Consider the following 23721-nt stretch of genomic DNA (forward strand, 5'->3'; position numbering starts at 1 on the left):
CTCTCAGATGTATCATAAGCTTTGCATGCAGACCAGACCATGAACTAGTTTAACTAGAGTTATTTTGGCATCAGTTTAGTGGCTGAGCTGTGACCTGTCAGGTGGACACATTGAGAAACAAGGTGCAAACACTACATTAGCACATTAACACAGAGTTTTAAAGGTATTTAGTTAAGTAGGAGTAAAAAGGGGTCTAGATGAGCCAGTGAAAACTTTTTGCATAGACTAGTTTTTCTTTTTGTCTGGATTTGGCTTGTGTAGGAACTTTGCTTAATTCTGTATCAGATGACTGGTATAAGTATATGCTTGTCCCACCAAAGGGAGATTTGCCTTGAAGTATCTGAAATATGTGTCCTAGTATGTTTCCCTCCTGTGGTAGTAGTAAAGATAAAAATCCATCTCTGTCAGCTGACTTATACACTGTTTCCTAGCTGACTTACATACTGCTTCCTTTACACTTAGGTATAATTTATTAATTCCTTTGATGATCAATAACTATGTATTTCAAGAGATAATTATTTTCCCCAGATGAGTATGTTTTAAAGCCTTTGCAAAATGTCTGCAAAGGGAAAACTTGTTAGTGTGCTTGAACTTCCAAGGAAATTGAATGAAGAGTCCACAGTAAGATGAAAAAGTATTCAGAAGGATGGAATTTTATCCACATAAGTTCACTCATACTAAAATTACCCTTGTGTTTATTATGAAACCTGGTTATTATTTTTCCTAATAAAAATAATACGGATAAGTAAGATCTGCAATTTTTGTGAAGGAATATGGGCAGAATCTTTAAAGATTCAGTGGTGCTTAGTATGTCAAAACACTGGAACAATTTTAAGATCAGAACCCAAAGGCCAACAAGCAAGGATGCAGCACCCAGGAAGATGATTAAGGTAAAATAAAAGGTGGTTATATGGGTTCCGTTGTAGTTGCTATTTAAATAATCCTATCTGAACTTCCCCACTGTGCAAAAAAATAATCAAGTCTTGCAGGTTTATGCTTATGCAACTTGAAAACAAAATCTATCAGTTGAGCCAGATCCTTGGCACTATTCCAAGTAGTTCAAAACAGGTCTACTGCCAGCTTAACTGCCCCAGCCATAAGTATTTTCACTTCTCCAGAAACAGCTCTGCCAGGCATAGACCTGCTGGGACAGTGTACACTTCCCTGCTTCTGAACTCTGACTCCCAGAACATAGGCATGGGAAGCATGGACTTGCTCTGCAGTGCATCTCTGCTTCCAGAATGCTCCCCCTGGGCTAGGAACAGCTGATTAATTCTTTAAACAACAAAACAACCTCCAAGATAATGAAACAAAAGGTTTGTCATAGCTTTCTTTTTTTGTTTGGTTGTTTTTTTTTTTAATTTTTTGTCTTTAGAGATAGGATAGAATAAGCATTGAGAAACTATTTCATGTCAGCTGATAGGGTTTGCTTTTCCTTGGTCTTTAGTGAATCATCCAAGGTATCATTTTAGAATTCCTCTTACTTGTTTTATACAATCATGCTCTCAAGTTTCTGTCTGATGAGGAAGTAATGACAATTTGTGGAGTAATAAAAAGGAGTCAACATTTTAGAATGTTGAACATTTTTAATAATCAATATCAAGAAGTTTTAATCTGTTGACAGTCATCTACTTGATTTATACATCTGGCTGCCCTACTGTCTCTTCTTTCAGGCTAACTGGAGTCTGCTCTGAGCTATGTGTCTTTGTACAGTGGTTACTCTGGAAACATGGAGGTAGCAGCATGCCAAAGCAAAGGGTTGAACCATTGCTGAAGGCCTGAGCAAGAAGTAGTCCAGGCAGTACATGTGATTTTCCCAGGTTGATGTGAATGAATTAAGAGTGAAGACACTGCCTCTATGAGCAAAAAACCCCACCAGCCCCAGAACAAAAACTCCAACCCTCTGTCTAGGAGTTGCCTAGAGCAAGGGGATGGAAATTTTGGTTTTGTGTTCTTGCTGCCTAGAGTGATGTAAAACCTTTGCCCTTTTATAACCAGTAACAAATCCTGGAGCTGACTGGGTATTACACTGTGTGAGAACAAAGAAAAAAGAAAAGAGAGAAAAAGTCATTTGGGGCACTGAATGGACCAGAGGACCAAGCACAGGGTTTGAGAAGAAGACATTTATTACTCTCTGTTTATTTTAAAAACTTGAAATTAAGGGATAGAGTTCATACTGCCCCATTATCCTCCTGGTAGACAAATTAATTCAAACATTCTAATAATAACTTCTTATGCCAAGAAGAAAATGTTATTTTTCCTTTTATGACAATCAGATGTTTAGTGGGAGGAATGCTCAATGTGCATCTAAGAGATAGGTGATGCCAGTTATGAGAAAAAGAGGACTTCACACCCTCAAACTAAACCTGTTTGGTTGCCAGCAGAGTAAGCAGCCTGAACAGTGCAGGGATAGGATTATAATAATTTAAAATGTAGTAGGTAACACATAAAACCTCTTATCTAGAGACACCATAAACATGTATGGCTCACTTAGCAAAATTAAATTATGGCTAATGTTCTCCAGACTCAGGCTTGTCTCTTTCTAGGTTTGACTGAGAAAGGAGCAGATCAAGGACACCTAAGAAAGATGCTGATTTCAGCCTGTTTAAAGCTAGTGATCACATTCTGTCCTCTTTTTCTGCAGGTGCAAGAAACCCTGGGTCAAAGAAAGATTTTCATCCATATCCTGTTTTGGAAGGTTAGGTAGTGACAGGGATGAACACATGGCAACCAAAAAATTAAAAGGCAACACAGGTTCCTGCTTGATTTGTGAGCCTTGTTTCAGAAAAAGATAAGAAAAATGTTACACACTAGATAATTCAGAAGACTCCCTATTCTGATACTTTGCAAAGAAAATGGTATATAGATCTTAACTGTACAAGGTGAACTTCACCTTGCCTTTCATCACTCAATTTCAAAAATAATAGATTGATAACATTTCTGTTAATGTCACCCTTTTCAGCTTGGTTTTTGTTTTTGTTTTGTTTTGTTTTATCTCTGAACTTGTTACAGTTGCTAGAACTTATAGTTCCAGAATAGTTTAGATCATGAGGAAAAATCAATTGTTAATGTCACTTTAACTGCATCCCTATCAATCAGAAACACAGTTTTGTATTGAACTGTCATATCTAGCTTCACAGCGGTAGTGTACATCAAAAGTTAGCTTGCTCTGATGTTGTAAAAAGTTTTTGTGGGAGAAAGAATTCACAATTCCTTGGGATATTTATAGTATTTAAGAATGCTTTTAAGTCACTTGTAATGGCAGATGCCATTGGGTACTCTGTCATAAATGGTTTCCTTATTCATAACAAGTAATGCATATTGTAGTACATTTCAAACCAGGCCCACATTAAACTTCATAGAAAAATAAAGACCATGTCTGTATTACTGTATGAATTCCATTTGGATCTTGTTAATGCCATGTTGTGTTTTTTGTTTTGAATACAGCTCCTAAGAGGGGTTTTTAGCCACCAATTTGATTGTATGGACTTCATGATGGATTTCACTGGATTACTTCTAAAGGTCCAACACAGGTACCAATGGCACAAGCTGCATGCTGTTACCATCAGGTAGATAATGGGCTTGGTACAACAGAACCAACCTTTGAATGGCTTGGGCAGCAGGCCTGCAGAGTAAGAGCCCTGCTCTTCCCAGTGCTGGCTCCCTTCTCCCTTCCACAGGTACCTCCTCCCTGTCTCTACTACACAGCCTCTCCCCAGGAGTGTCTTTACTTCTCCAGGGCATGTAGCTGTGGATACTGCCCCTGCAAACATTGAGAGGGCTACAGTGCATCCTGGCTTGGATTAGAAAAGAAAGAGGGACTTGAAGGACCACTAGGAACTCAGAAGGGCTGGGATACCAGTTCTGGAATCTAAACAAGCTCCAGTCACTGGTCCAGAAGGATCCCAGTCATGGAGTTAACAGTTGTCTATGTGCTGGAAAGTTAAGTTAGAAATTACTAACCTGTAAGTGATAGGATCAACTCGCAACACCACAACTCTTCCTAGAACAGGAGCAGGACACATTCTAAAAGAAATTGCCAAGTTTGGTGAGATTTGACATTTCATTCCAGCTGCTCTAGATTGGAAAGCCCAGCTCCTTTGGAAATGACAGTGGCTTCTCACACAGTATGTGTGAGGCTCCTACCACTACCACAAGGATTTTCACCTTCATTCACACAACACATTTTTGTCCTGTATACACCAGTCCCACTTGCTGTCCCCGGCCTTACCTTTGCTTCCAGCCCTGATCCCTTCCAGCTTCTGCTCCTCAACATCCAGTCACAATCATCCCTTTAAATACATATGCTCAGTGGGCAGCTTTTCTTCTAGAATGTCTCTGGTCATTCATTATTCTGAGTTACACTGTAATTGGCAAGTAACAAATGATTTCACAGCTGTTGAAAAACTTCCAAGAAAATAAATTTGGAACTTCAGGGGCATGTAGATTGAACTATTTACAGTCATTGTTAAATAGGTTAAAAAATAGGTCAGTCTTCTTTCTACTCCTTCCTCAGCCATTTAACATCATATGTGAGGATTTTAATTTTGTAAGTTACACAGATCCCTTAATCAGCAGTTCTCCCCCATCTCATAAAAATCAAAGAGTCTGGACTGGGAGCTTCTCACATGTTGAGGCCTCTAGTCCAAACTCCATCTTAACCACTGATAGTATGATCCATGATCCACACTGGGAAGATATGACTTCTGAGTTTGTTTTTTTGGTTTTTTTTTGTTTTTTTTTTTTTTTTTTTGTTTGTTTTTTTAAATTTTAATACATTTATGTAGAACTAAGCAGATAAGATTCTGTGTGGTTGCCTCAACATGCCACTTGAGTCAGTCAGGCTTCATCAAGCACTGAATTGACACCCATCTTAGTTTACAGCTCCACTTATAGCTGCTGAGTCCTCCCTACCACAGTCATTCCACAGCCTCATAACTCAACAACCTGTCCTTTTTCCTGTCAACACAGCTTCTCTCTCAAAAATGCTGTTGACCAAACAAATACCTTGAAAGAGGATGAGACTGCTGTTGCATATTTAGCTTTTTTTAAAAGTCAGTTATCTGCTAAGGTGATGAGAATTTGATGAATTCTGTGTTATAAATACACCAATGTTTTCAGGACATGTATAGCTTGCTTGCAGACAAAGTCAGCACTCAGGAGACTTCAGCATATAGATAGAAATAAACAGGTGATTTTTAGTTCTGTCCTAGTGAATTATGTACCAGATACAAAGACTGGAGGTTTAATTTTGAACAGTCAGTTGTTTGAATTCTACACCATTTTAAATGCTTTAGATGAAGCTGGGGCTGGAAAAGGCAGATTCTGGTGGCAAAGGGGAACCTTTATATTGCTGCTAGTCTACATTTTTCACTTATTGCCTTTGATTATTCTTGAATTGTTTATTAGGTATGGTTTATTCAGGTGTTTCTTAAGGGCAATAAGTGTTTTGTTTCAGCAAAGTGTAAAGGTTACCAAAAGAGTGACTACTAGAAAGAAACAATTAAGTTCAGGAATGTAGATTTAATTTACAGGAAACTATTTTTGAGATATAACATCACTCAGAGAACAGACTTGGATTGGTATAAGCTAGATATTAATGGCTTTTTCATGTTGGGCATGGTATAGATCTGAATGTGATTAAGTTAGCAGGAATTCTGCCACTCTTTGGTGACAATAACCTTGAGTCCTGAACTGAAACATAGGAACATCTTAGCAAGAGAGTAGCTACTCTGAATAATTGAAGTAAAGTATTAGAAAATCTCAGGATAAATGGGAAGAGCAGACCTAAGGATGAGTAGTTAAAAAGAACTACAGTTTTCAAGATCTAATTATTATGCAAAAACTGAGAAGCTTAAAAAACTCCTTAATGTTGCAGTTACATTTTCAGTCTTCTGGCCACTTTATTTCTAGGTGATGGCATGATTAACATAACTATGGAGGCAGCTCAAATTTTTTTTAATACTGCTTTACTGTTAGCAATCCTATCAGTCCTAGCAGAGTCTCTAAACCTAGTTTTCAGCCTATTAGTACAGGAATAATTTGTTTCTCAACTGTTACTTTGAAACATATTGATTTTTCAGCCTACACATGCTTTTACTTGTTTGTGATCTTATCTTACTCAAATTTCAGAACCACACAATTGACTGCTAAGATAAAGAATGCGAAATTATTCACCCAGTTTGGCTTCAGACAAACAAATGGAACTCAACACAAACAAAGAGAGCTGTATCTAAGCATTATTTGCCTGAGTTCTTAATATTTCAATACTTTGTGGAAAAAGCAAGTTGGGTAACAAGCTGTTTTGACTTCACTTCCAGTACACTTTCTGGTTTCTCTAGTCTTCAAAGCCAAGAATCCGGTCTAAAGATGCCACAAAGCTTCAGCATGCTTAAGGCAAGACAATGCTGTGTTCTTCTTCAATCTTTGTTGCTACACTTTGGAATAAAAGTTTTGCCACAGTGTATAAAATAAAAGCAGTCTAAGATGTTACCTAAATCCCCTACACTTATTTCATATGTGTTTTATGCTTAGAGGAAAGAACCTTGAGGTGTAACTGGTTACATATGCGTTTTCTGCTGAAACAAGTTCTGAATTTGAAGCATGTCATTGGAAGCACCTGCTTTGACAAATTTTCAGCAATCAGAGCTGAAGTCTGATTGAAGTCTCCCCAGAACGGGGCACCACACCCACCAGGTCGCTGGTCTTCAACCTGCTGGCAAATGGCCAGTGCATAGAGCATCCATCTCAGTATCAGCTTCCTCAGAGAACAATTGTGATTTTTCTAGGAAACACTCAGCCTTTGCAAGCATCCATATTAGCATGAGGCTGTTGCTCCACTGTTCTGTAGGAAATGGAACCAGCTTTGTAGAAAGCAGCCTCTTGCCTGCCCCGGGTTATTGAACCGGCGGCTTGAAAGCCAAGCTCCCGCAGCCCCAGGAATGTCCTGACAGTCTGCAAGCCTGAACTGTGGCCCTGTGAACTTTCTAGCTGCACTTTCTAGCGAAGTAAAGTATTTGTGATTCATTGCCTTCATTTTGTAGCAGCTTCTTTGTCTACATCAGTACCAGGGAGGACAGGACCTGACTTTTTGAACAACTTTTGTTTGTCCCCAGCAGGCCTTGATACTCCTTGCACATGTTACAGACAGGGCCACTCTTTCAATGCCAACTGGGAAGTGTTTGTCATTTTCTGTTTTCTTTTAACTTCCTCTGCACAGATCTGGAGAGTGCCTGCCTATGAATACCTGCTTATAGGGTACATGGGAAGCTACTGTCTTCTACAGGGATCGTGTTTTCAAGTCATATTTTACAGAGGGATAATAAAGGACCTGAATTGAATTTTTCTGCATCAGCATCTCAGTCATTCATTCATTTGACCAGGTGGAAAAGCCTCATCACAAAATAAAGGCTGCAGTCTAAAGTGATAGTTTCAGAGAAAGCAGGATCCCAAAGCTAAAGGGCTCACAGTGTAATGGAGATAAGCAATCTTTTCCAAACAAAATAAGTGGTGTAGTGATATCCACCAAATACGATATGCAAATTTTCAAGTCTTACTATAAAAAACTTTTGCAGTAAATTCTGAATGTGTTTCAGACTGGTCTATGAATCAAAAAATATGTATTAAAACAGAGACTAGAATGTGTGACTGAATTCCAATTCAGTCTTTGCAAGTGAATTCCAGGCATCACAGAATGATTTTCAAGATGTTATTCAAAGCAATGGAATATGTATTTAAAGGCAAGCTTAATCTTGACTGCATTTTGAATGAAAACATTTGGAAATTCATGCTAATGCATTTTTTTATTACACTCTCATTTTTGACAGTATTCAAAAAAGCAATTGGAAATTAAAGGCTGCAATCCTGGAAATATCACCATTAACTTTAATAAAACTACCAGCATGCTGTTAGGGGCTGCTAAATACCAAGAATTAATAAGTGTACATTTTCTTAAAAGTCTTTGCTGAACCAGTACAATACTACGTCAGCATTAACAATGAAATAATTTCAATTTTTCAAGATGTTGTTGAAATTACCATGAATTTCTGAATATACACATCAATCAAAGCAACCAGCCAAAAAACCGAAGATTTTGGGAAAGGCCAGACCTTTATTTGATAATATACTGAATGGAAATGCTTAGAACTCCTGAAATGGATGTAAAAGATTTGCTGTGAACAGCGCGCTGTGCTTTTGAGAAGTACAAGAGACAAAGAGTATTCCAAAAAAATCACCATGTGTTTCACAGCCCCTAGACAACACCGAAAAAAGACTTTAGAAATGTTTGTCCAGAGAGAGCACATAGAGAGTTTCTATCAGCTGCAGTAAACCTTGCAGTAAGTCTCACTGTACTATTTTAAAGACTATTTAAGAAATTTAATCTATAATAGTAATTTACAGTACTGTCATTCCTCAGTAAGAATTACTAATTTCTTGGTGCTGTTAATATACATTTGTTAACTGGAGAATGGTGATCAGAGAGGATGTCAGAAATATTTTTTTTATCTTGTGCTTTGCTTAGCCATCTTTCCTCTTTTAGGTGAAAGAGTTGCGGTAGCATTTCAGTCTTTGTCCTCATTACTCCATGAGATTATTATTTTGTGTGTGATTATCTTTCAGTTCAGTTTGTACCTCACTCATGACACAAGGGTGGTAGGAGCATTCTGCCAGAAGGCAAAGGGGAAAAAAGCTATAGAAGGACTATCTAAGTGAAAATGTTTGCAAGTCAAAGGGAGGGCACATTTAACTTCACAAAAGAAAATTCTGGTTTCTGTTGTAATGTTGGTTACACAATCACATAAGGTTTTATTTTTAAAAGCAAGTAAAAAAATTATAGTGCATCAGCTCTTTGACTGGTGTAAATCAAGATGGTTTTATTGACTTTGATGGAGCTATGTCGATTTATACCAGATGAGGATTTGGCCTACTGTATGGAGATATTTTTATTTCTCTTCTCACTCTATCAGTTAAAGAAAGGGTAATAATCAGCAAGCTGGAAGCAATTATGAGTGTGTGAGGAGGGGGTAGTTTCATAATAGCTAACTTGATATTATTTCCTGTAAAATGCATCAGGAGACTAAAGCCTGGAGCCTGCTGACCAGTTTGTTTTGTAAAGAAATATTTGTTCAAATCTGTTTATAATAATTTGTCAAATTATGGGCAGATTCAGCTGAAGCACTTGCCTTCCACTGACACCAGAGGCAGCAGTTCTGGAGCTGATCCGGGCACCAAGTGGCACCCATGAGGGAAGACCCAGGCAAAATTTGGCTTTCACTTGCATCTGCGTAAATCTGGAATAATTCTACAAAAATCAGTGGAAATATTTTCTATTTACAAGTGTGCCTAAAAGCAAAATTTGGCACCGTCTCCAACTAAGCATTTATAAGCTGTTTCTGGCAACAAATAAGGATGGGGGAGGGGAAGATTATTCATTGCAGATGCTTTGTAAGATTACCAGAGGCTTTCGGGTGACAATAAAGTCTACTAACATAGTCACTTTTGGAAAATGCTTTTGAAAATGTGATTTGAGGGAGTTTCCTGTTATCCTTTAATTCTTACATCATTTCATGGTGGTAAAAAATACTAACCAAAACCTCAAGTGAAATTACTTAAATTGTTCTCCTTACAGTGGTGAGGCAGATGAGTCCCGGCCTGCAATACCAAGTGGACTAAAGCAATCCATGGCAAGCAAAGATTTCTAAGAAACCATCTTGGATGAACGCATTTCATAAGGTGCAGTTTAAGTATTGTTAAGCAGCCACACATTGACAAGGGAGCTGAAGACAAAATAATCACAACTAAAAAAAATGGAAAGATTTATGAATTTATTTTAAAGTTACAATGCAGATTATTCTAAAGTCCCAACATTATCACTATAAACACTAACGTATACCAACCAGTGTTTGCAATATAGCTCATTCATCTGATCTCTTTGCTTTCAGGAATGATTTAATTTTTTGCAGTGCTTTTATAATGTTTTAACATAAGAATATAAATAAAGTGACTTCCTGCCCTGCTAGGGTGAACATAGTTATACTAGGCTAACGGTGCTTTTAGCACTACAGCTTTTACCCATATATCTAGCTCTTTCTGAACTGATCTACAGGTAAATAAATCCCAAAACCAGCATGCAGGTGAACCCTTAAGCAATAGCAGACAATTCATAAAAGAGTGGAAAATACACAGTTCAGAAATTATTATGCATAAATGCAGCTCTTGCCCCAGCTAGGCAGAGCACCAAGGAGCCCTTCATCCCTGCACTGGCCCTCTCCAGCCCTCCCAGCTGTGTCTCCTTGGGAAAGGTCAGGTAGCCCATTCATCAGACCCTGGACTTTGATTTAAAGTATGTATATGTCTACCATTTCCTGGATCCTTTTGAAGCAAGGAAGAAGCAGAAAATTTCCAGGGGAAGTTTGCTTATTTTGGGATTATGTTTTTAATACCTTACATGCAACCGCCTTAAAACCTAAAGAAGGCTTTTCAGCTAGGGCAGGTGATGGCATTGTGACACTGAATTTAAGTCAACCTTCCTGTAGTGAATATGTAACTTTATGTATAAAGTGCTGCCTGGTTTATTCTGTGTTGCTGCAATGCATCGTTCACTAATTTTCTTACTCAGCTATGCATGGAAATTCATGGGGTGTTTTTTCCCAGTAAGTTTCAAGTGTATATGCTGTTCTACACTGCAAAAGACAACTGCAAGACCATTATAAGATTTTCTAGTAAGAACACAGAATAGAAAAATAAATGAAATAATGAACCAGCAACTACATTGATTGACTGAATTTCTATTATTATGTCTGTGTACATAGGGGCATGTGTTATATGTATAAATGAATTATTCTATTTTTTATAAATGCACGCACTCAAATTTTTTACTATTTAATATATTGCACAAAATATAACTGCTTACAGACAGTATTCCTAAAATCAATACCACAAAATCAATTCACACTAAGAATAATTCAAAAGGATGAGAAAACTTTATTTTCCTGCTTAGGTTTCAGATCTTTACAGGAAGGAAAAAAAAAAGATTAAAAGATCTCTTTCAAACGTGGTGTGTGCTGTAAAGATGATGTTCCAGCTAATTTTGATGTGGACAGAGGTTACAGATGAAGTCAGAAATAGAGAGAAGATTAAATTCTAAACCATGGCCCTGTTTTCATAGCAACGTATTAAGGAAACATATAGAATGACATACCTAAACCAAAGCATTTCGAAATAAGGTGTCTGTCAGATTTTTCCATGAGGTATAGGCAGTTTATGATGTACTGTGATGGTCAGATTTCTGCATTTTAGTATTGCTCAGTTTTCATGGTAAGAGTGGTCCAAAACCTGAAGATGAATTTTGGAGATAAACTGAACAGTAGCCAGGAAAAAGGTTAATATCACAGTAGTAACAGGTTTATATGTGTCAGCTAACTTCAGAAAAGACTAGAAGAGGTGATCATTAAATCAAGTGAAGCTTGAATGTATGAATAAATTTAAGTTTGGTGTTAAACTACATAGAGTGTCAGGTACTACATCAATATCTAATCCTCTACATACTACTGGAGTTGGTGCTTAGTACAGCAGAACTTCAGGCTGTAAGTTCTCATAGGGAATATCTGTGGCATGTACTGCATCCCTGTTTTGTCCTGATCAGGGACCAAGACAATCCTGTCACTAGGCAGAACTGAAGTCTGCTGAGAGATCTCTAAAAGCCACCTCTTGGGGTCCTGAAGGAGCCACTGCTAATCATTTGAGGCTTTGCTCACCTGCTGTTACCCAGGTGCAGAAGAGAAGAGACCCAAGCACCAGCTGAACCCCCTAGCCAGGAAGGACTTGGGTAAAAACTGACAAAAATACCAGATTTCCCTCCCAAGTGCTCCAGCCTGATCTGAGAAGAAATATTAATCATATCTTTACTGTCTAAAATAGAGAACTAGAGTCCAGCTATTCTGAGGTACGTATTTAAGGTTCTGGAGGCCTCACAAAGTTTTTTTGGGACTGTTCTTCCATTGGTTAATTGGGTTTGGCTGATATTTTTTTTTTTTTTTTTTTTACTACACATGTAATTAACTGGTTTGCCATTTAGAAATAAATCTTTGCAAGCAAGAGACATACACCTCTTTACATTCATCATGTTCCCTTAGGTAGTATGACGAATGGAACAAATACGGCTGGAAGGGATCTCTGAAGATCATCTATTCAAACACAGGTTGAAATAGCAAAGATCAAATTGCTGGAATATTTTCACTCACCTGTTTCTAGTGTGCAGCCTGAATCTGACTCTACTGCAGGGTTTTACAAAAAGAATTACTGTAGGACTTAAGAGTTCCTCGGGAAGAAATGCAAAGAGAAGTAACAGAATGACTTCTAAAATGTTGTTGCTCAGCTTGACCTCCAATTGAGTATCAGTTTAGAAGAAGTTTTAATTTAAAAATTTAATTTGATTAGTCTGGTTAGTTCTGAAATTTAAGAAGCTAGTGTCAAGGCCCATAGAACCTAAGACCAAGTACAGTCTAATTACCAGGCTGGAATTTTTACATTACTACAGACAAGAGTATTGGGGGAAAACTGTCATGATTCAGAATTCAGAAAACACATCCTCCCTATTTTCTGGCCATCCCATTCAGCCTCTCAGAAGGAGTATTCTGAGCGGAGTAAGTGAAGGCAGATAACCACATCCCCAATCTGCTGTCATCCTCAGACTACAGAATTTACAATTATGGGCCTTCTGCTTACCAAAGACAAGTGATGAAATCATAGAGGGTTTAAGTAACCTTTCTTGTCAACAGGTGCCTTCACTACAATTACTCATATTTGCCAACAGGCAAAATTTCAATTAGCTTTTTAGCAAATTTCTGCCATGTCTCCACTTAGAAAACTCCAGATGAATCAGCTAAAATGTGTACAATTTAAAACATCTTACACTCTACACAGATCCTATCATTCAAGAGCAGAGTCTGCAAAACTCTAACATATTTCCCCTTCTCGAGGCATCATAGTCACAAAGTATTAATCTCTTTTGCCAGGTAGCAGAGCAGGATTCGAGCATTTGTGAGGGATATTCTCATTTACAGCTTGGTGTTTTTGTACAAGCCCACCATTATTATTGGTTTCAGACAAAACCCTGGGCTGTGAACAGGAAGGGATGAGGTGTGTTACCCACCTTGCTCCACTCTGCAGGAAGAGTAGCAAGCTGCTTATGCTAATGCACTGAACTACCTGGCTAGATTTGGCAGAGGTGCCTTATCCAAGTTTTTAGTTCATTGTGAGCAGATCCTACTAAGTAGCATCAAACTAAAGCCGCTTGATTTGTACTGGAAACCTCCATCTTGGGACTGAATGCATTTTAAAGGCCCTGACAGATGGGCTCTGCTGGACTGAAGAGCAGCAATCTGTGTCACTTTACCTCCCCCACAGCTGCTGTGCCTGTCCCAGCGCCGTCTGTCCCAGCAGCAGGGGAAACGAGCAGATGCTGGGAAGGGCAATTTCTCCATGGGGTCTGGCTGGTGGCCTGTGCAGGGTGAGGCAGCAAGCCCCTGCTTTGGCCACTGCTAGGGCAAGGACTCTGGCAGTGAGGTGGGGGAGATGGGAGGCAGATAATGTGTAACCATCACTGCTAAACCTGACAAGGTTCCACCAGGATGTCTCACACTTAGCTGATTTGCCAAACCTGCTGCAGCTGCCTCGTGTGGCACCTTCTTCACATGCATAATAATTTGACCACAGTCAAAGTTTTTGCTTAAAGCAAAGAATAAGAGAGTGCTGGTACAGTGCAGGAGGAAAGCAGAATGTGTTTTAAAGCCTTTTCACAGCTTTGATCTGAAATATTTTGGTTCAGTTAAACCCATTTTGCTCTGCCAGCAGCAATCCTCACAGGAACACAAACAAAGGCCCTGTCTCCTCCCTCTTGCACCACTCACACCCTGTGTCTGGGCTTACCTGCCAAATTTCGTGCATCTCTGTGTCTGGCACCTATGCAAATTAAGCAATCTGTATCTAATGTATACATTGTCATAAATATGGCTTCTGAAAAAAAACACTGGTAGGGGTGGTTAAATTATTAGGCTCAGCCTTGGCTTTGTAGGGAGAGTTTCTTCAAAGACCAGGGTCTGAATGCAGTGGAGATGGGAAAGAGCCTTCTTGATAGCCAGTCTGGAAAGCTTTTCTCTGGAAAACACAGGTAACAGGTGCACTCAATGGTTCTTATGGGTCTCTTCCAGCTCAGGATCTTCTCTGGCCAATGAGCATAGCAGTGGAAGACCAGAATTTTACAGAAGGCTGTTCCCCATGGAAGGAGGAGTGTTGACTCCTATCCCATGCTACACAATCATTAGTGCTGCCAGTCCTTTGCTGGTTCCTTGCTTCCTCTTCCCCCTAACCCACCTCTTCCTCTTCATTGGATGCCCAGTGCCTTAAAACTGTCCTGGGAACAGGGAGCACATAGAGGAAAAATGAATGGCCGTCCATCAGCTCTGCATGGACCCCAGCTCCCAGGGGCAGATACGCAGACTCCTTGCCTGGAGCAATCTTCCCCTAATTCTTTCAGAATAAGCCCTCCTGCTCCTGATTTCTCCTACTTTTCCATCTTGCCTTGCCCCTTCCCCACCTCACAGGAAGACTGGTTGGGAACCAATATCCAGGTGAACCAGTTTGGGCAGAAAGAGATCCCAGTCTATTGACCTCTGTACTCCACCTTCCCTCACCAAGGGGTGAGGTAATTGGATAGCTCATATACATTTCTGAGAACAGTGTAGGAAGAGTAAAGGAAACATGACTGGGAGAGGTGGGATGGTTCTGCCAGGCAAGGGAGAAAAAACAGTCCAGGTCATGCCAGAAGCAAAGTGGGAATCTATGGGGAGAAGTCCTCACTGACTTAGCAAACTCAATGGCTGCAGGAACAGACAGATGGCTGCTCAGGGCTGGGAGTGATGGAAAGGGCTCAGCTGTGGTGCACTGCTAAACAGGGCTCAGCACTAGGCTCAGGTCATTGTTGGGTCTGGAGGCTTTACCTCCTCTCTAGGGCACTGAGCAGTGTATGACTGCTTTTCCCACCCAACAGCCACCAGGCTGTTCTGGTGATGCTGAGAAGTTTGCACCTTGTTTCTCCTGTGCTGTGATCACAGCATTCCCGTGCACTGGAAATACTTGTTTTGGAGCATAGGTATCTCTGATAGTTAATTTAGGCTGTGAGCAGGGACGTCATCCACACACACAGGATGTTTGTCTGCTCTCCTCTCTGCCAAGGTCCTTCATTATGATTAAGACTGACATGGGGAGGGGACAGAATTAAGTTTCTGACCAGGTTTGTCTTCTCCAGTCCCTCCATGTCCTTTGCAGCCACTTGCAGGAAGGATGAAGGAATAATCTCAAGTCTGGATACCATATCACTGTAGCTACAAGACAGTAAAATAAAATAGTTCCTTATTACTGAAAGGCCATTAGCTCTGGGTTGAACGCTCTGCTTCAGTCTCATTAAAATACCTCCTTCTAGCTACTAAATACTCATCCCTATTATCTGTGAGAGCTAAACCATATGCACAGTTATGATTAAATGTGGGTGCTGCAACTAACTTCAGTTAGTTCAGAGCATGACTATCAACTCAAAGCAATAAGTGGTAAGAACATCCTTCTGTTATGAGAGTTTAGGGTGGCATCAACTGTTGTGCATACAAAGTTTGGGTGAAACAATTGACCAGGAAAGAAAACCCCACAGAACAAAACCAAACACAAAAACAAGAGACAAAACCAGGAAGAGAAAATTAATGCAGTGTTGGATGTTATATCATACATGTAAAAGAGGATCAGTTTGAAAGGGATTGGGAAATTTCACAGAAACCATCTTGTTATCTATGTAAGTAAAACCAGACCTAATTATCAGGCTGTGCTCAGTCATGCTGTTCCTGTTAGCACAACCCTCTCAGAAAGTGAACAAAAATAAAGTAATTTTAGGCTTCCTCCTACCTGCAGAAAAATCTGAGGATGGAAAGGAAGAAAAGAGTAAGTAGCCTTAGGAGGTACTTTTGGCCTTCTAAACATTAGCTGGTAGTAGAGGCCGCTGGGCTGCTAACCAGCTCATGTTTGGCTATTCTGCAAGTTAAAGTATTATTTAACCAGAACAAAGTAATACAAATAATGCAGAAATTCAAAGATACCTTAAATCCATTTTTGTACTTTCTCTCTCAGCCCATATCTTTAGCTGTAGCTCAGGGTCTGAGAGTCTGTGCATAAATTGGTTTAAAGATCCATCTTCAGAAATCTCAATGCTCAGAGTTGAAAGTGGAGAGCCAATATTCAAATGATGAGAAATGGAGGAAATTCAATGAAGTCTTGCACACACAGTTACACCAGCAGGCAGCCAAATCAGCCCCACCCCTCTTTAATTTTATGTAATTCCCATGGACCATCTAATGGGTCATGGTGGCTCTTAAATCGTGTCAGCTTTGTACTGCAGAGATAATTCAATTCACTCTGTTACCTGATGGGAAGGGATGAGAGGCTTGCAGCAACCCCTTTTGCTGGTGCCAGCCTTCTGGGACCTAAGCTAGCAAGTCTCCCATTTCCAAGCATGCCCAAGGCACTGGTGGCAGCAGTGCAGCAAACCTCTCTGGAGAGATACACCAGAATGTGAGTCGAGGCATGGACCAGAATACAGGCTGAAAACCTCTGGGCATGAGCTGAGGCTCCTCTCCAAAGCTGTCACTCCTCAGGAAGCATTAAGCAAGAGCCAGGGGACTCAGAGTTAGCAAACAACGCTCTAAAAGAAGCAGAACATAGCAAAGCTGGCAGCAGCCACAGACAGGCCAAGAGGCTGTATCACACCAGTGCACAGGAAGAGCAGGGACCATGCAGCAGCAGCATGAAGTGGCCCGAAAGCTGGATCTGGGAGAAGAAGATGCTCTATTCAGAGTCTGCATGAAAAAAAAAAGCTATAGCTGAAAGGTAACTTCCCAGCTATATTCCCCAGCTGAGCGTGTGCAAGTATAGTGGCAGAGGTAGCACTAGAAGCTGGTATTAACACCATCACAGCTAAATGTCAGAAGTAGCCTAGAGAGGGAACTTCACTCTGCAAAATGCATAGCTGTGAAATCCATCGACAAAACTCATGTCTGCTTCTATTAGTACCACAACAGCAGTTTGACCTAAATAGTAATTTCTGTTTGGCATTGAAAGACAAACAGGAATAAGGTTCAAAATATGAGTCATTAAAAATAAAAAAAGGCCAACAACATGTACTGTAGTCCACAATCAGCCCCTTCCCAAAAGGGGGCCAAAAGCTGTACATATTTTGGATTCTTCCATAGCAAATCTTACTGCCACTCAGAATTTTTGGCTGACACCTTGATGACACTGAAGTAGAGAGTCAGTCTATGACACAGAGATTTTAAATAGACAGTGGTGGTCCTTACTAATTTCAGTAAATGGATTAAGAAACACAGACTCACAGTATTGCAACACCGCATGTTGTGCTCACATATACAGCAGTTTTGACTGTAAAATCCTTGAATGCTTGGCAACCCCCTACTGCCTGGCTCTGGTTTGGATTTTTTGCTGATGACCTTTTGGGTTATTGCCCTGGCAAGAATGGAGAGCTGACAATGACCTACCAGTCACTGGCTCAGTCTTTCTAACATACACAAGTGGGAAAGAATCAGCAGAAATGCTGAGATGCTCCTGTGTAGACTTCTGAGAGTGACACTCCTAGTGCATACATGTAGCATAGTAGTTCAAGATTACTTGAGCTTACCAGCTCAAAATGAAATTACCTGAGCTTACTAGTTCCTAACTGAAATGTACTATTCAGAATGCTCTCAAAATCATAAAGCTGATGTACTTGTTTACTTACATCCTCAGCATGTACACCTTACACAGGACTGAAAGAAAACATAAAGGCATCTGTGATCTCTAGTAGAGAATACTGCTCCTCAGCATCCAGCCCTAGTTAGTCAGCAAGTGCTTCCGCAACATCATGTTTAGTCTCATTTTAAGATGCTAAGCCTGATGTTTTGTTAACTTTCAGTTTAGCTTACTATTAAAATTAGTTATTTTTCTTTGTTAGTTTCTTTGTTCAAGTGGTTGGAAGCAGGCAGCTCCACCCAAATTCTTCATTACACCAGTGCCCTTAAAATGTTTATCTGTGTGTCAGCTTGGTGCTTGTGTCTCGAATTGTTTTGCCAGGAAGCAATCAGTGATGTCCTGTTCCCCTCCCTAACCCCCACCCCCCGCCAGTAAAATGTGTACTACTTATTTTCTTAATGTCATTTTTAAAATGGATATTATTTATTTTAACAGCTATGTATTTTCATGCTCCCAATTTTAAGTCCTTAAAAATACTGATCACAAAGAGTGCACTCAGCAATCCTACAGCAGACCATGTGTGTGCAATTACCTCATTTACACAATCACAATGACCACACAAAATTCAATGCCCCATCTGGAAGATAGGAAATACTATTTCCTTTCTTCTACCTTTGCCTGCGTACATAGCTGACTCTTGAGGATAAGCAGAGTCTCATTATGTTGGTGGATACACATACACACATAGACAATACATATGCTCACACAACACTGCAGATAATCGGGGCCTGATTTCTGTTGAAGCTCCTAGCAACTCTAGTAAACTATTTTACTTCAAATTTTAGCATAAAATCTCCTGCCAACTTTGCCCATCCTTGCTATTTCCAGCTCAGGCTGACAGTTTTGGCTGGCTGCCTTCTCTGCTTGGGTAAACCCTGGGAAACACAGCTGAGCAAAGACGCAGAACCCTCCCTCTCCCCACCTGCCCCAAAGGTGTTTGGTGGGGCTTGAGCCAGTAAGTAAGTAAGCAATCATGGCCATTTTCTGGCCATTTTCACAGAGAGAGAGGCAGATCAGGAGAACGTGGACCTCTGATGCACCCTGTGATGAAGAATGAAAATTGTTTTCTTCTCCTGTCCCACCAAGTGGAAGGAGGAGTTTCTAGAGAAGCAAAAAAAATCCCTGAGACAGGGTCTCCAGGTAAAATAGTACCACAACTATGGGAAGAGCTGGGACATCACACAGGTCATGCAGCAAAAGGAAAAAAAAAAAACGGGGGAAGCAAATGCTTAGTACAAAAGACTTACAATTAATAGTGAGCTTCTGGGCTTGGGGTTTTAATATCTCTTTGTTGGATGGGGAATGACTCCAGCATGTGTTCACAAACTCCTACATTACAAGCTACAAGCGACACTGGAGGTGATCAGTTCTAAGCCTTCCAGCATACTGCTACCTTGTTCCTGTTGGAAAAGACTCACCCCTAGGGTGACACAAACATGTCAATTTAAGAGATACAAGCTGCACAGAGTTTCTGCAAAGGAATTTTAAAAACATGTGCACTTAAGCACAATGTTCCATCTCTCTTCCTTCCCCAAAACACTGTGCCACATCAATCTGCTCTCACATAATAAATGAGTGTAAGTATAGACATTTTCAGGAGCATTTAACATGCATTTGTTGGAAAAGCAGCACTGCCTTCTTCTCCCACTTATTTCTACAAATACAACTCCCTCTACTGAGAACGGCTTGTGACAGCCCAAGGCCATATGAGAGGCCACTTGTTAAAATGCTGACAAAGAGTACTGGCATTGTGCGTGTCAGCTCCTGCTTTACCAAGGGTGGGCAGGGGGCAGCCAGAGCCCGAGTCTGTTGTGAGACCTCAGAGATGAGATGGAGCAGGGTCTGCTCTTTTCACTGGAGTCCCCACCAGGAATTCCTGGAGAGTACAAAGCAGCCCCTTAAAAATCTTTCACTCATTATTCCAGCCTGCAGCAAACCCTAGAAGTTGCTCAGCTGAAGTTACAGGTCACATTTTCGATTATTGTCTTCCAGTAACAGAGAAAACGTGCATGCTGCAGCCACACTCAGATATATCTCCTGCTGCACCATGGGCTGGTCCTGGAAAAGACAGCTGAGAAGAGACAAGAGACAGGAGAAACCTAGGAAAGAGAGGTGGATACAGATGGTGAGGAATGAATGAGGTGGATTTGGGGTTTTTCAAGCTTACTGCACTGTAAAGTTTTCCTAAGCATGGGCCATTAGTCCCTTCCAGTATTGCCTTCTGTGAAAAAGGCACACGGAAAACTACACACCTTTGAGAACTAGACTGCTCTCACTAGGCATTTGGTGATTTTTTAAAAACAGTCTCCAGATATTTGCTATGTTTCCTGTCTGCAAAGTGAATCTATCTTTCTTATAGCTTGACATTTTTTGTGCTACTACAGTGGATCCAGAGTATTTTTTTTTTAACTCTTCTTTTACTACTACAGAGTACTTCTTTTACTACTAGTTCTTGATGGGTTCAAATTTCAGATGGCTCTTTCTGCAGAAACCAGGGTAATGCACGGGAAGTTCTGCTACTAGGGGATAGCAGAGCTGCTTTCCATGTGTGACAGGAACTCCTGGCAATTATAAGCGCTGCAGATATGCATCTCCCTCATTAATTTTTTCTAATTCAGGCCTACAAAACTGAAATTTTGTGATTTACAAGGTGTTCATGACCACAGTGAACTGCTGCCGTAGCTGGGGTTGGGACCTCTGTCAGGCCACAGAGCTGTGTTTCACAGGCAGTGGCAGCACACAGCAGCTGTGCAGCCCCAGAGCTGTGCAGGGCAGCGAGCAGCTCGGGCTGGCAGCTTGTGGCAGCCACCGTGACATCTCCAGCAGCTGTCACAGGGCTGTCCTGCACGCAGGCCCAACAATCTGGGTGCCAGATACTCCCCTCTCCCTTCCTCTCAACATCAGGGGCCAGCTAACAGCAAGGGCACTGTAAAAACAAAGAGCACTAGGAAACAATTATTTATGCATTTTCAGCATTGTACTGTGGTTAATCTGTGCTTCCTTTTTAATACTGTCAGGTGAAGGAAAGAGCCTGAAAGTATCTCAGAGAGGTACTGGTATTATCTTTGCCTTTCAGGTGTTTTAAATCAGGTCACTTTACAAAGAAAAGCTCCATTGTTTAACATTTTTTATATGACAATCTCAAAGCAATTGATATTTGATCAATTCACAACCTTGCTCTGATTTTGTTGTTCTCGTTTTCACTGTAGACACTAAGGAAGAGAAAAGTTTAATCACTGGCCAAATACCATGCAATTCAGCAGTAGCAGAACTAAGAACAAGGACTCAACATGCTGAATATACTCCAGCAGCTTCCTCAAGCTGAACAAGCAAAACCTTAGTTGAGGCAATATACACACTCTTGGGAGGATTTCAGCTGACATCTGAGGTATTCTGAGCCTGCACAGGGAGGACTGATTAACCCCTTTTCATACAAGGTTTTGCAAAATACATCACAATTTACCTTTGCTACCCTTGTGTGTGGGAATGTATAATGGGACTGAAAAGGGCCAGCTGGAAAAGAGACAATTACTACCTTCTTGATACATGAGTTGTTTCTAGCTCTTCAGCAGGTAATTTAGGCAGCTCGTAACATGCTAAGGAATAGCCCTGTGATCTCTGGTCCTATGAAGTCCAGTTAGGAAGAGGCTTCTAAAAGGACAGAGGAGTTATATCTCTTGAGTTTGATAAAACCAAACAATTACCACCACCTCTTCTCAGTGAACGTGTCAATGTAAGCGCTTTAACCAAGGACCCATCAAGGGCAGGAGGAAAACAGACATTTCAGCAGCTTGAGCTCACCTCTTGAGTTTCTCCTGATGTCTAAAAAAGACAGGGGGAGCTTCCCTTTTGCACCCTCTGCTGCATATGAGCTCCAGATGCGTGCATGCTATTTTCAGTCAGAGGATACAGATGTCATTAAATATGCTGGTGATCTGCTCCAGTCTATTGATTTTTTTTTAATCTGAGATCAACACCCAAGAAAACTATTTGAAGACTCAGCATGAAGAGGGGAAACAACTGCAATGAAAGTTGTAGTTCCCATATTACCAAAACAAGGTGCAGGGCACAGATCATACCCAATACCATGGGCCCCAAGTCCTGACAATTGATTTGGGAGATCTTTCAGGACTCTGGAAAAAAGTAAAAAAGCATTCCAACATGGTGTTTTCTTCTCACATGGTAGTAGGGTTATGAAGCAGCTTTTTATGACCCATTCAGTTTTTGTTTTATAGCAGCCTATTTATATACTCCAATTCAGTCACAGCTTCCACTGTACTGATTACTACAGTGCTCATTTCCTCATTCTGAACTGTGCATGCATTTCTTTTCTCCATTTTATTCTCTCCTTATTAGATCTGTTAGCCTTGCATTGCCCCTCCACCCTGCTGCTTAGCCTCTCCTAGGTTTCTTTTCTAAGGGCACTTGTCTCACTGACAATTAAATAACCAATAAAACAAATATTTTAAGAAAAGCTTTCCCTCTTTTTACATTTTTAAATGCATGAAAAATAGATTCAACACAGTATTTGAGCAGCGGTTCAGTATCACTCAAGACATCCTCTTCCACTCTGAACAGGACATGAAAGCAAGATTTTTTAAAACTCACTATCCTTTCTACAGTCCCATTTATTTACTGAGTTGGTGAGTGCCTAAAGGCCACTGATACCTTTTGCTTACAGCACGTATTATTGAAGTCACTGACTTGTACAAAACATGAAGATTGAAATCCAGTTTAATGTTTTTCCATTTACACTAGACATAACTTGTGCAGCAAACTTTTTAACAATGCTTCCAAATTCACAACACACTAAGCCCAAAACTCCTGAAGTTAATATTTTTGCACTTGGGATTGTTAATGTTTGCTAAAACCTAAAACATTCTTCAGCTGACTAAAAGCTTTACATCCTTAGAACGTAAAAGCTAAATATAAATATGGTGGGTGTATGTGGATCTTTTCTCTCTGAGGAGGCTCTGTTACGAATTTTCACTGTTTTACGCCACCACCAAGCCTCTGCTAAGCCACGACACCTGTTCAGAATTTTCAGCTTCTTAACCCCTTATTACTCTTCCTACCATCCACAGAAGAAGTGCAGGAAAAGTTCCATAATCCTGGATTTGCTGTATTAATTCTCCATGGCTCCTCGGTGTCCTTCAGTATTTTATATTAATACCCACCTTAAGGACAACTAACTAAATGGATGAACTTGCCTCCCTCATAACATATGCCAGTAGGTAATCTGTTTATCAAGCAGACTCTGGAAAGAAAACCTAAAAATTCCATAGGCAGAACACCAAAGATAATACTGTTAATAAATATTATTGCTGATAAGAATAAATGGTTTATACCAAAATGAAACAGCACTACAACTTTTATGTAACATTACACTAAATGCATTCTTATAATTCACATCAAAAAGGATTCACTGTTCTTAGGTTTGATATATTTAGCAAACATTGGGAGTGCACAATGCCAAAAGTTCTTTTAGCATTACTATGTAGACGCTTTTTTTAAGATTTCTACAAAAAATAAACCATGAGGATATCTCCTAGTAAAAAGTCAAAATATCCCATTGAGACAAAATAACTCAGTAAGAAAATCTGTTTCCAAATACTCTTTTTCATTAAAAACCATATATATGACTCAAATTAACCACATTATGAATTTTGACCTGATTTATTCATATAAATCAATCCAAGTTCAAAATATATATCATAAGGATACTGGTAAATTTTTCCAGGTACTAGAGAATCTTGTATAAATGTATCTGTTCGAGTGCTTCTCTGTCAATATCCTTTTCCATATAAACATCATAGTTCAGCTGCACCTCTTCAACCCATTGACTGAGCTGTACATCTGCCTGAAACAATGAAAGCA

General features: G+C 40.1%; 1 protein-coding gene and 1 long non-coding RNA gene across 11 annotated transcripts in view; one reads left to right on the plus strand and one right to left on the minus strand.

Moving 5' to 3' along the window:
* The first annotated feature begins 214 nt into the window (after positions 1-214).
* LOC146767356 (uncharacterized) overlaps positions 215-23721 on the plus strand; it is a 43805-nt gene continuing 20298 nt past the window's right edge. The window contains exons 1-5 of one of the 6 annotated variants that reach the window (XR_014955683.1): positions 614-1316; positions 3448-8336; positions 9629-9732; positions 19837-19969; positions 21054-21190. This is a non-coding gene — a long non-coding RNA (uncharacterized LOC146767356). Of the gene's footprint in view, positions 1317-3447; positions 8337-9163; positions 9492-9628; positions 10765-11644; positions 19062-19836; positions 19970-21053; positions 21191-23721 lie in introns of those variants that run through there. The other 5 variants (XR_014955681.1, XR_014955684.1, XR_014955682.1 and 2 more) reach the window with 5 other exon arrangements.
* LOC110477190 (uncharacterized) overlaps positions 9808-23721 on the minus strand; it is a 34565-nt gene continuing 20651 nt past the window's right edge. For 2 of the 5 annotated variants that reach the window (XM_085580483.1, XM_077784412.2), the window contains exon 8: positions 9808-23704. In XM_085580483.1, the coding sequence (XP_085436609.1) occupies positions 23588-23704 (117 nt within the window). In that variant the 3' untranslated portion in view covers positions 9808-23587. The remainder of the gene's footprint in view (positions 23705-23721) is intronic. The other 3 variants (XM_085580482.1, XM_085580481.1, XM_085580480.1) reach the window with 3 other exon arrangements.

This window comes from Lonchura striata, chromosome 5 (genome assembly GCF_050655825.1).
Source record: "Lonchura striata isolate lonStrDom1 chromosome 5, ASM5065582v1, whole genome shotgun sequence".
Classification (NCBI taxonomy): domain Eukaryota; kingdom Metazoa; phylum Chordata; class Aves; order Passeriformes; family Estrildidae; genus Lonchura; species Lonchura striata.